The sequence below is a fragment of the Diceros bicornis genome, chromosome 8, assembly GCF_020826845.1.
Source record: "Diceros bicornis minor isolate mBicDic1 chromosome 8, mDicBic1.mat.cur, whole genome shotgun sequence".
Lineage (NCBI taxonomy): Eukaryota > Metazoa > Chordata > Mammalia > Perissodactyla > Rhinocerotidae > Diceros > Diceros bicornis.
This window is the reverse complement of record NC_080747.1, coordinates 38,997,178-39,010,624: the sequence shown is the minus strand read 5'-3', so window position 1 is coordinate 39,010,624 and position 13,447 is coordinate 38,997,178. Positions and strand designations below refer to the sequence as shown.

At 37.1% G+C, this 13,447-nt stretch overlaps 1 protein-coding gene across 2 annotated transcripts in view; it reads right to left on the bottom strand.

The window, feature by feature from the left end:
- Nucleotides 1–13,447, bottom strand: part of ATP10D (ATPase phospholipid transporting 10D (putative)) — a 110,050-nt gene that overhangs the window by 79,034 nt on the left and 17,569 nt on the right. For both annotated transcript variants that reach the window (XM_058547002.1, XM_058547001.1), the window contains exon 2: nt 11–337. In XM_058547002.1, the coding sequence (XP_058402985.1) occupies nt 11–300 (290 nt within the window). In that variant the 5' untranslated portion in view covers nt 301–337. The remainder of the gene's footprint in view (nt 1–10; nt 338–13,447) is intronic.

Genomic DNA, 13,447 nt, shown 5'->3' with positions numbered 1-13,447 from the left:
AAAAAAGCACCTGTGAAATTGTTCAAACAAATTTCTTGGCACAAAATTCAGAAGTGTGTACTTTGTTGTTCGTATTCGGTTATTCACGTAGGTTCCAGAGAACTTTTCATACTCGTCCTTGAAGGGCCGGAGGTGGGGAACAACCACCCGGTGCTTTCCCGCCACTTTGGGGGTCTGAGAGGACCTGCCCCCACAGGCAAGCAGAGAGGAATAGTTGTATGGTCTCTCATCGTCGTCCCTGTTGGTACCACGGGTCAGTCGCTGCCAGTGATATCTGGCCCATTGAAGAGGCTCAGTCATGTCCAAAACGCGGAGAGATCCAGGTTGTGTAGGTGATCTGGCAAAACAAACAAACAAAAAACCACTAAAACACTCTCCATAAACTGCTGGAAAGTCTTAAAGCATAGTAAGGATAGCAAAATTGTAAATTTTTTTCTATATCAAATAAATAGATGACCCAATGGTTCAAGGTATAAATGGGAAAGTAAAACTAGTCTTTGGAACTCCACTTTAACCAAATCTTTATTAAATAACACATACACCTTCTGTCTCATGGGCTGATCATCTGATCCTCTAAGGAACAAGAGACAGCACCTAAAAGGACACTCCATAACTTGAAGCAAATAATTTGGGCTTAATGTGTACAAGTCTCTTAATTTATCTGGTCATCAATTTGCTCATCTTTGGAATGGGAATGCCACATATGTCAGGAAATTGTTGTGAGGATTAAATGAACATGTAAATCACCCAACATAAAGCCTGATATAGAGTAAGCAGTCAACGAAACTCATTCTGTGCAGATTACAAAAATGGCCACAAATTCTTGCCATCTCTGTATGCACATCCCTTCACCCATCAAGTGGTAGTCTTTCTCTACCCATCGAATCTCGGCTTGGCCATGTGCCTTGCTCTGGCTAATGAAACACTAGTAAACATGACACAAGCAGAGGCTTGAAAAGCTCTGGCTCATGAGACTCCCTCTCTCCCACTGCTCTTGAGAACCCTGTGGCCACTACCATGTGCCTGAGCCCAGGTTAGTTTACCCGATGATGGGTACACATGATCCATTTACCACCACTGTTCCTGTCAATATAGTCATGCGCTGCATAACGATGTTTCAGTCATGACAGACTGCGTATATGACACTGGTCCCATAAGATTAGTACCATATAGCCTAAGTGTATAGCAGGCTACACCATCTAGATTTGTATAAGTACACTATATGATGTTCGCACAATGATGAAATCATTGTGCATTTCTCAGAATGTATCCTTGTCATTAAGCAAGGCATGATTGTATGTGGGTGAAGCCACTGCCTGCCAACTGACGACTAACACATGAGTGTGCCCAGATGATACGATCTAGAACAGTGATGAGCTGTCGCAACTGAGCTCAGCCCAAATTGCCAACCTGCCAAATTGTGAGTCGATAAAAGGTACATCACCAAGTTTTCGGGTGGTTTGTTATAAAACAAAATCTAAGTCTTATACAATCTTTACCTTATTTCCAAGTTTTCCTTATTTTCCAAGAAATTCAGCCCTGCCTAGAATGTGAGCTCATTAATTAAAAGAAAAGAAAAAAGAAGCTAACGTTTATTAAGAGCACACTGTTTTGCAAGCATTTTGCAAAGCACTTTACATGCATTATCTTATTTAATATTTACATCAATCTTATGATGCAGGTATTATTTCTATTTTACAAAAGAGGAAACAGACTTAAAGAAGTAAAGTAACTTGCTGAAATCCCTACAGTTAGTAAGTAGTTAAGGCTGATTCAAACCAAATCTTTCTAACTCAACAGTTTCTGCTTTTAACTGTTAATTTTTCTTTGTATCCAGAGTAGCTGGCACTTAGTAGATGCCCAATAAAAGTTCACCCAGTAGGTAATGAGCATGTTAGCAAATATGTGGAGGGCAAGGTCTAGGGGCCTTGGTTTCTATCTTTGCTTTATCAATGCCATTTGCATTTACTTATCATCTTAGATTGAAGTTCACCTCTGGAAATTCGTATTTAGTAAATCTGTGGGTGTGTGCTGATAATATGAATTGTTAGCAGAACTCCCCAGATGAATCTGATTCAGGTGGCCGATGACCTCATCTGGAGAAAAGCTAGGTTATGTGCTAGAAACTACCTGAGGCTAGGAATATAGAGATGATGAAGACTTAGATCCCCTTCTCCAGGAGCTCAGGGTCTAGGTGAGGTGATAGGCATGGAAATACATAAATGCAATCCCAAGTGCAAAATAATGATCAAGGCACTGAGGTAGTTTGGGCAAATTATTTAAACTTGCTTTTTTCCTAAGCTTCATTCTAAGTTTATAACATGTCTGTTGATTCTTGTCTTGCAAGTGTTACACTAATTAGAAATTAATAGTTTCTCCCTGAGGACATTAAAATTGTATCCAGCTTTCATGGAGCTGAAATCATAAATCATTACCTAGTAGTATTGGAAGATCTGATCCAACATTTTCTAGTAATTCTAGTGAATCAATATTTTTAATAATCCATTCTTGCTAACCCACTTGTTTACTATATACATCGGTCCTTAAGCAATCCAAGAGACTACGGTTATGCAGCATCACTTTATCACGGCATTTACAGAAAATAAGTTGAATCACAAATAGTAGTCTTCCAAAACTCCATCAGATCCTTAAAAATTATATGATCTAAAGCAAAATAATAAAAACAAGTATATAAGAATAGAAAGTCACTTTTAATGGGAAGAATACAATAGCCTCCAAGTGTATATATTTGTGCCTGGATATTGGACCTATAATATATAGCTTCTATTATCAGTGAAAGAAAATATTCATAAAGTCAGTCTTATCAGTTTTATACTAGTAATGAAAACAAGAAAAAAAGTTCTATCCCTATCAGGTCTCTGCCTTTGGAGTCTGTTCTGAGAGCTAACTCAATGAACATCGACTGGCCATAAGAATTCTCACTATCTTTTCAATATAATTTTTTAAAAGTCTACCTCTGAAGTAATTTGAAAAGCCAGGTTGCCATGTCAGTATAGAAAAATAGCTTCTTAACCTATAACTAGTAATGACAGCTTGAGTTATTAAAGTAGTTCAGAACATATCTAGAAATCTCCCCGAGAACAAAGATGTAAGGTAGTGCTTTATCAATGAATCAGTAGGTAATTTAAAATACTTAACATAAGCACTAAATGCTTTTCATGCATCTCACCCCATGCACATCAGGTGACCATTATAACAAACCTCATATTTTTTAGAAGGTTGAGATCGGTACAATTTTATCTTATTTCTGAAAACTTTAAAAGAGAAATTTTCATTTGTAATTAAATTCTTATTAACACATAGGAGTGTGTATCCCTCTGGTGTTCACAATCTCATACAACAATCTAGATTCTACTTAGATTTTTAAATTTCAGAATACAACTTCTTGATAATGCAAACTTAGAAATAAGCAAATATGACATGTAGGAGGTGTTAACTTCTGGTAATTCGTGGTGTATCTAACTAATAACCTCACACTAGCAAAAATACTTACTGGTTCACAAAAACAATCAGCTCTTCATCCCACGGACCTACTCAAGAACCTTATCTTTTCCCAGTCACTCAGTTCTGAAGAGACAAATCTATGATTGGAAGACATTTTATTGCCAAAATATTTCTAGGTTCACCTTCCTCTGTGCCTTTTCAATGTCCTAAAACTTACATTAGGGGCTCTTTTTACTCACATGTTGCCTTCCCGCTTCCGTCTTTTCATTCTCAAGGAATTTTAGTGACAATAGATTTGGGGGCGATAGATTCAATGCCCTTCTCAGCATCCTCCCTTAGTCATCAAGTCTCTGTCCTACTCTCCAAGGCCAGGTGGCTTATCATCTTGTAATGACACTCCCTCCCTTCAGGACACCACTCTGTCCCAAAAAGTGATTATTGGATCAAAAGACTGATCTACACCAGACAGAGAAGTTGTTACTGTTTTCAAGAGATTGAAGGAAAAAGACCAGGTGTGGAGGTAATTAACGTGTGGCAAAAAATCCTTTCAAATTTCCAGCTTAGAATTTAAACCATCTTATATTGAGCAGGAATGACCGAGGATCTACTCAGTCACTCCAGCTCAGTGCTTTCAAAATTTGTTACCCGCCAGGCCAGTGAGAAATACATTCTATGATGCAACCTGGAACATAGACACACACATACATATATAGCTGAAACAGAAGTCCAACAAAACAATTCTTATCCTTACTACTTGCAATGCAAACATTTTCTATTCTACTCTATTCTCTCTCTTTCTCATTTTCATACTGGTCAAGATGCACTGAATTGGTTTCAAGGTCCACTAATATGTTGCTACACACTTGGGAAAGACACTGATTACATGTGGTCCCACAACGGGTAAAAGCATACCTGGAGGTGGACAGAGCCACCTTCTGCTCCTTTTATTGTAGAAAGACACTGAAAGACAGCAGGTGACCTAGAAGGTTCAGGAGAGGGCAACACTTTTTACACCACAGTCAGAAGCAAGTAGTAGCCTTTTAATCTTTCTCCATCAATCCCAGCAAAATTAAAAGTACATTAATACTTAGAGAAGGCTCTATTAATAATGTCACATAAACATTCAGAAAAATTTCTTTAAAATATGAAAGGAAAGAAAATCAGAGTAAGTCACAACTCATTAAGAATCAGCAAGAATCATGATATTTTAAAGCTTAGATTTTAGAGATTATTTAATCTAGAGGTCACAAACCAGTAGCCTAGCCCTTAAGCAAAATTCTACCCAATGATGTATTTTGTACCACGGTGTTGGCAAACACATTGTCTTAATTTTTTTGAATATAGGACCAATATTTTAAAATAGAGATAAGTTCACATAAAGTATTGATAATTAGCTTCTCTTAAAAAGAAAAAAAAAACAACAACACTGGGCACATATTTTCGCATGGTAACAAATTTCAGAAGCTTTTTCACTGTCCCCCTGGCCCTAACCCTGCATTTTCCAGTTCATGTATTTTAATTGAGTGATTGAGCACTCTGCTCACCACTTTTTGACATATCAAATAAATTCCTCCTGCTCTATAGACCCAGGCTTGAATATCAGTTGCATCATTTATTGGCTATGTGACCTACGTAATTAACCTCTGGGCCTCAGCTTGCTAATGAATAAAATGAGGCACCATTACAAGTCATGCGGCACACCGTAGATGAACAATGTTCATTAAATTCCCCACTCTCCTGTTTGGCTGTTTCTCAGGTCATAAATAAGTGAAGGCTGGAAAACCTATAAATTGGGCTGAGGTCCAAACTTTCAAAATATTGCTTTCAAATTAAATAAAGTTGTCCAATTCTAAGTAAACGCTCAGTTCACTGTATCTGTTGATATCTGAGAAGTAACGAGCATCAAGTAGGATACAAAATAGAAAACCAATCACAAAAGACAGACATGACATAAAATGACCTTCACACCACCTGATCTCATCCTCAACCATTGTCTCCAAAGTTCACTCCAACTATATTCATGAACAAACCGTATTCCACTTGTTTGGTGTTTCCCTGTTAATCACAGTTCCCTAGGCCCCTCCCCTGGAGATTCTGATTCAGAGGATCTAGAATTGGGCCCCTAAATGCAGAATTTAATTAGTCCCCAGGTGATTTATCCGAGAGTTTGCGAAGTATAGCCTATACCATGCACCTTTGCAAATGCCACCCTGTCTTTCTGAAAGGTTGGTCAATCATATTTACCCACTCACTCCACCAGCCCCTAATTCATCCTCTAGATTGATTCAGCTTGACCTTGGAGTGGGCGTGATTGAGACGGAGACACAGTAAGGCATTCCCTGCTCCGCTCCCATTACAATCCTGAGCACGGTGCAGTCACTGCACTCGCTGTAGTGTGCTGCAGGTGCTTCATTCTTCAAAGCCAGGGAATGTGTCTAATTCCCTCCCAGATTCCACAGAGTCTGAGGCTTGGTCAAAGTTAGATGATCAACAAATGGCTGTTAATCATTGAATTTTATAGAAAAGAGATAGTATGGGAAAAGGAAACAAAAACACCCCATTTTCTCTTTCATGGCTCAGCCTGGCTTTCCTTCCATTAGAAGCAGGAGTAAAAGATCTAAATTCGAGAAAACAGAAGTAGTCACTTTCAACTTGTGATTGCATCATTCTACCTTTATTGAAAGAAGGAATCTCCTTCTCCAGGCTTGAAAGACTCTTTCAGAAAATCATTCTGTTTTCCTTCCAACTCTACAATGCTATTTATATATAAAATTTAAAATAATCGAATATGATCATCTAAAACAAGATTATTTCTAATTATAGTATTTTTTTCTAGAAGACATTAAAAACTAAAATCCTTCAATAACAGAATTTACCTAAAACAACATATCTTACTATGCTCCTTCTTGTACACAAATGTACTTGAAAGCAGACAGTTCTCAAAAACCCTGTTTCCTTTAATGAATGCTTAATGAAAAGTTCATAGCAGGGCAGATTACCAAAGGTAAATACAGGGTAATGAATTCCCTTGGGCCCAGTTAGCATTTAAAAATTTCTGAGGTCATCACCAGCCAAGAAACAACTTGAAATATACACGAGTTCACTTATCTAAAAGAGAAAAACATTCTTATGTATAGTCATCTCAAGATGCTCTATGTTTGTGGCTGTCAAACTCCAGCATGCATCAAAATGTCCTGAACCACATCCCCTGAGTTTCTGATTCATCAGACCTGGGGTAGGGCTCAAGAATCTGTATGTCTAACAAGTTTCCAGGAAATGCTGATGCTGCTGGTCCTGGGACCACACTTTGAGAACCACTACTCTATACTAAGTAACTTTATTTCAAAATGTAAAGTTGAAATTGAGTGAACAGTTTATTAGATATCTCTCCTGTTTTGGGGAGGCCCATCTCCTTTAAGTGTATAGACCAAGGCTATGTACCAATGACTTGACAGCCAATACAAGCGGACCTCTCCTCTAAGGCCAGAATTAACTAAAATACTAAAAGTCTAGTTTACACAAAAATCCCCAGAGGCTGGTGATAAGATCTTGAGGATAGATTCTTTCTGTAGATTTAATACAGTTATAATCAGTTTCAACCAACATTTCCAAAAGCTCAGCTAGGGAGAACACTGGGTCCTGGCCTTGACAGACTTGTACCTTCTTCTCAACCAAGATGAGAAAACACTAACAAAATATCAAAGTTCTTACATGCTCCAAACCTTGGAAGAAAGTTATCTATCAGGGTCAATAAAAAATACAGAGATATTTTATAGCTATAGGTTTCTGAGAATAAGATAGGAACTGTTTCACAGTAGACTCAAGATATGAAAGTCTCCTTGACCTATGCGTCACAGATGGCCCTCCCAGAAGAACAGTGAGCCCTGATAAAACGAGGGCTTGTTCCAGCCTGGGTCATCTCTGACCTACTTGTCCAACTCTTTCTGTAAGAGACTCATTACCTCAAGGAGACCGATTCCTTATCTGACACATAATAACGATGGCAGTAAGATCATCTCATCTCTTTGCTGGTTTCTTTGTTGCATCAGGTGCCATGGCAACATGTTGGTATGGCTTCCTTAGTGACTATTATCCTGCTATCTATAAAAGGAGAAAGTGTTTTTCTTCACCTCACATAATCTTGGGAAAAGAAGATAAATATGAACAGTTATAGATGTATCTAATATGGGCTTCGGTGCTGACAAGGATCATTTTATCTAGTGGGAAAACTGTGATCTTGAATAATAAGAGTCACATAATCCTCAGCGATCTCCACTGGGTGGGAGGAATCAGATTTGCCAAATAAAGTCATCTTGGAGTTCTGTGTGATATTTAATATTTTCTGTTATTTGAACTAAAATCCCCAGTAGAAGTACATATTCTATATTTTAGATATATACAAGAGGCCAGGTGAGGGTAATACATCATCAAAAACATTGATCTAAAGTAATTACTTTTGATAATCGGTGATTCTTTTCATGGGAGGGAGTGCTACATAGGTATATAAAAAAACTAAGTCATGGTATCTTTCACTTTTACCACCAACAAAGAAATCTATGTGATAGTTTTGTCATTTTCAGGACCACAAACAGGAAAAGGTCAACTCTACTCCAGCACACAGCCCTTATGCATCCTTAGAAAAGAGTGCTTAAACCAAACTCACTCAGTCTCAATTCATTCAACAAACATGACTGAAAACCAGCCACTATGGTCAATGCTGGGTAGACAAACAAAAGATACTGTTCTACTTTACAGAGACAGCTTCCAACTCAGACTGAGGGAAGGAACCCTCCACAGCAATGAGTGACATGTTTTATATCATTGCTGATGAAGAGTCAAATTAGAATTTTCAAATACATGTTTGTTTTGAAAGAAAACAGAGGTATAAAATAAGACCGTGCTATTTAGATGCATTGTTTTATACTAAGAAGAGTTAACTATTCTTAGCATTTCCAAACATACATTAAATATAAAGAGGTTCTTCAATTCTCTTGCGAGAATAAAGCATACATATATACATATACACGTGTGTGTATGTATGTATAAACATAAATTATAAATATATAATCTCCACTCAGACACTGAAAGCTTTATTACCTCTCTTCTTTAATATATCTCAGCTTTTTCTTGAAAGGATCACACATCCAAAAGAATTACCTTTTTCCTGATGCTTAGGCTCAAAACTGGTTTAAGCCCGCAAAAAGGTAGGGAAAATGTTGCCATTCTATGCATGTCTCTCTGGTATTGGGAACTAAAAAAATCTCACCCATACTCATGGTGAGTTCCCAAAACGTCTTAGTCTATTCTTAAAGCTGAAAAAACGTAAGCATATATCAAAATGTTGATAGAAATCTTTAACACTATATTTTGTCATTGGTAATCCTAGATACTTCTAAAATATATGTTATTGAAATGACAGAATAACATATTTTTGAGGTTTGGTTATTCATCTCAAATATCACTAATTCAACAAACCTAAGCTCATAACGATATATATCATTTGTAAAGACATGCCAAGTTCTGTGCTGGGGATAAATATACATTAATTTTAATCCTTACAACAAAGGACATATTGTTATCCCTACTTAAGGATGAAAAAACTGAGTCTAAGTGATTGAGAAACTCACCAAGCAACCCAGCTTGGTAAGTGGTTACCCAAGCCTAATCCAAATATCTCAGATGAATGAGAGCCTCTGCAGCTATGAGAAGGCTCTGATACATGGTAGGAACACTTGAGCAACAAGTTGCCAGAAGGCACATAGCCTCGGGCAGCTGATCAAAGAATGTGAGGGTTGTGAGAAAGAATAGAAGACGACTAGTATAAAAAATTTGAACTTAAGTCATTTAGGGAAAAAAATACTAAAGGCATACCTCATTTGAAAAACTAAAGTTAACAAATAAATTCAAATATTTGTATTTATTTAATTTAAAAACATTCATTAGATGTATTCAATAGAAAGCTCTTTACATATATTTGAAATATGATTCAATATATAAAAATAAAATTTACTTTTAAATAAACAATTCACTTTTAACCTAACTTCACTATCATCTGACTCCACAAAGACCTATGAGCAACTGAAGCCCCATCTTTCACTGCCCTTCCTTCTTGCATGGCCTCACTTCCCTGTTTACTCAGTTGAAATATTATGATCAACACTTATCACTTCCTTGCATATTCTCTCTACTCCTTAGCTCCTCTCTCACTTCCTTCTTGGCAAAACTGACCCTAGTCATGTTCATATCAGTTATATCTAAATCCCTATATACTCTGTTCCAACACCTACAGGTTGAAAGTGTTTGGAGAGAAACATATAACATCCCTGATTAGTGTCACATTAAATTACTGACCATGAACCACAAGTTAGCCATACATGCCTACTGCAATCACACAGCATTTCTAGCCTCTTCACTTTCCCACTTTCATAGACGACTGTTTCATAACTTCTCCTCTAACTTTCCATATCTCCCTCTCAACTTTCTTCCTGCTGATGACCTTGTTTCTATTTTACTGAGAAAACCAAGACCATCTAAAGAGAACTTCTACAGGTTCCCTCCATGTAACTACCCTCCAGCTCAGACTTCTTCCCAAAATTCCAGACTCATACATCTGACTGCCACCTAGGCAGCCCATCTCCACTTGGTAACATGTGTAAAACTGAGCTCTGGATACTCCCCCCTAAACCTGCTTCTCCTACAGATTAGCCCTACCAGTTGATAGCAGCTCCAACCTTCTAGATCCTTAGCCCAAAAGCCTTTGAGTCATCCTGAGGTCTTCTCTTTCCCTCAAAACCCACATATAGTCAGTCACCAAATTCTGTTGGTTTTACTTTTAAAATATATCCAGAATCTTACCACTAGCTATCACCTCCATCACTATCACCCTAGTCAAATATTATTACCTAGTCCTATTAAAACCTAAGTTAGATCCTGACATTTCCACAATTTAAAACTCTCTAAAGGCTCTCATCTTAATTATAGTTACAGCCACCAGTGTCACAAGTATCTGCCTCCCAACGTCCTTTCCAGGCTATTACTCCATCCCCTACACAGCTTCATCTCAGCAATCCCTATTCTCCTCCCTTCTTATTTTTCATAGAACTCCTAAGTCACTTTCTAACAACATACAATTATTTTTGTATTTTGGATCTTGCTGTCTCCCCGCTCCATCAGAGGAGGAATTTCTATCTTTTTGTTCACTGATACAGCCTAGGCCTAAAACAGTATCAGGCACAGAGTAGACTTTCAATACATATTTGTGTAATGAACATAAGAATGAATGAATAAAATAACACCTCTCTTGTATGCAATAAAAACCAGAATACCTGTAACAATCTTATATACATCAGCTCTAGAAGTGATATAAGCTCAGTTATTTCATGATACGTCATTAAAGCTTTTATTATGCATGCTAAAGTTATTATAGCTCATATTAAGATCTACAGCATGTACTAACAAGACTCTGCAACGGGAAGCCATAAAAAAGGGAAATAAAACAAGTAAAATCTGTTTTTAAAAATAGCTGAGATCTTTGAATTTCATTGTTCTAAAACTCTTAGGGAGGAAGTTTTGAGTGACCTATTTTTTCAGACAAACCTTTGATACTTTCAAAGTATCAAAACAATTTCATCTGGAATGGAAATCATTATAAATGTATTCTCAGCTTTCCTATATTTTACACAGCATTTTAAGTAAATTTTCTTGTCTGAGACTTCAGCACCAATGCTCTGAGCACCCATTCTTGCAAAGTGCTCTTTAGAGTGATGCCTTCGGGGTGTTCAGAAATATATCCATAGGTTGTCATCTAGTAGTTGAAGACCTCCTTGTTTTGGATGCTCATGTCTGATTTTATGGGTTTGTTTCTCCCTTGGCTGCCCAAATATCTGCCTTTACCAAGATTTAACTCTTACTACCAAATACCTTAGAATAGTTAATAAACATAAATAAGTTGAATTAACGACCTCGATGGTCTTCAGGGAGCAGAATATAGAGACTCAACAAAACTTATTTTGTGAAACCTATTTTCACTATTGAGGGATCTCATTTCCTTGTATCTGTTTAATAAATAGGCTACTGTGTGCCAGCCAGGTACTTTTCCAGGCACTGCAATCAAAATGATGAAAAGTCCTATGTAAAGAAGCATACAGTCCAGTAGAGAGATCAGGCATTAACTTCGTGAGACTCCCTCATTACCTGAAATACTTCAGAGATTAATCCCCAAGAGACAAAACTTGACATGTTTATGGCCAAGGTTCATAGCAAAACACACTAAGAACATTAAAACACTAACCAATAGATACATAAGTAAATTCTGAAATGAAGCTAGCCCCCAGATAAGTGCTCATTTTGAAAACTAGAGCCAAAGTATCTTTTAAACTGGCAGAAGAACACAAATTTCCTGGTGTGCTATCTTTACTCCTTCACATGAAGGAGGACAAATTCTAGCTCTATGTGATAAGCTCTGTGTCTGTGTGTAAAACATGGTAAATACACTGGACTGTGATTCTATGGAGATGCTTTAAAAGATTATTAGGAAGATAAAGAAAGGGGAATGAGCTGTAATCATTTGTTTAGTATCTGCCTCCCCTACAAGACCATCTTGTTCATTGTTTTAACCAGTAACTAGACAATGCCTGGCACATGGCAAGTACTCAATGAATATTTTTAAATAAATTAACTAATGTTCAATCAGGTTCATGAGGGTATACTACGCATCCTGGGAATGAGTACTCTCTGAACAAGAAAAATCTCAAGAGGATAAAGGCCAAGCAATAAATATGTGCAACAAGTATAGTTGAATGACAGAGTGGGGTCCTTTACTGGGATTCTACTTGGTCAGTTCCATCTTGACTTTTGAAATCCAAGATAGCCTAAAGCCACCTACCTTTGCCAGAGATAACAATTATATCTGTCCTCAGACTGTTGATGACTTAGGTTGTAGTAAATCAGTGGTCCTCATCTGGGGGCAATTTTGCCCCGCAGGGGACATTTTGAATATCTGGAGACATTTCTGATTGTTACAACTGGGGGGATTAGTGCTAATGGATAGCTGCCATGAATGCTGTTATAATGCAAAGGACAGCCCCCTACAACAAACCATAATCTGGCCCAAAATGCCAATAATGCTACCGCTGAAAACGCTGTTCTAGAGCACGCCATCACATTTGTTCACAAGAGAGGTCAATAGCAGAGTAGAGAGAGGAGATTTTCAGTCAGTCATGGGTTCAAATCCTGGCTCTAACCACTCAGCCCCAATGCGACTTTGCATAATCCTCAGTTTCCCCACCAGGAAAATAAGACCTACTCTTTAGGTTTGTTGTGAGGAGTTAATGAGAATATACGTAAGGTACTTGATATATAATAGATCAATAAACGGCAGCTATTCTTACTAGTATGCGAGCACTCATTAATCATATGATGTCAACATTTCTGCCAAGTAGAAAAAGCATTGTAAAGATGATAAGGCTTAGAAACTTAAACTTAAAATTCAGAAATTTTAAAGCTGGAAAAAATCTTAAATATCAAACTAAATACTTTATTTTATACACAAGAAAATTGAGGTTCAGAGACGCTGACTTGCCCAATATTACATATCAAGTTAGTGGCAGCTCACATAAAATAATCCAGCTGTTCTCTTGACTACCATTTTAATACTCATACATATATAGGAATTATTAATTCCTAAACTGTAGCATTATTTATGAATGTGTCATAAATTATTTAAGACAATTTGAATACAAGATTTTATACCCGCTAAAATTTTATATGCGAGTATGCTCAGACTACAAAATAACTAAGATTTGTTCAGATATATATCCATCTTAAAATTTTCATGGCTAATTTGTAGGATCTGCCCTATTGTTTCAATATCATCCTAACAAGTCCTATTATCACTCACAATGGCCTGCTTTTTATACTGATACTTTATAAAAGCAATATTAGAAATTATTCATTTCAGTTTTAAATATACTTGGGAAAAGAG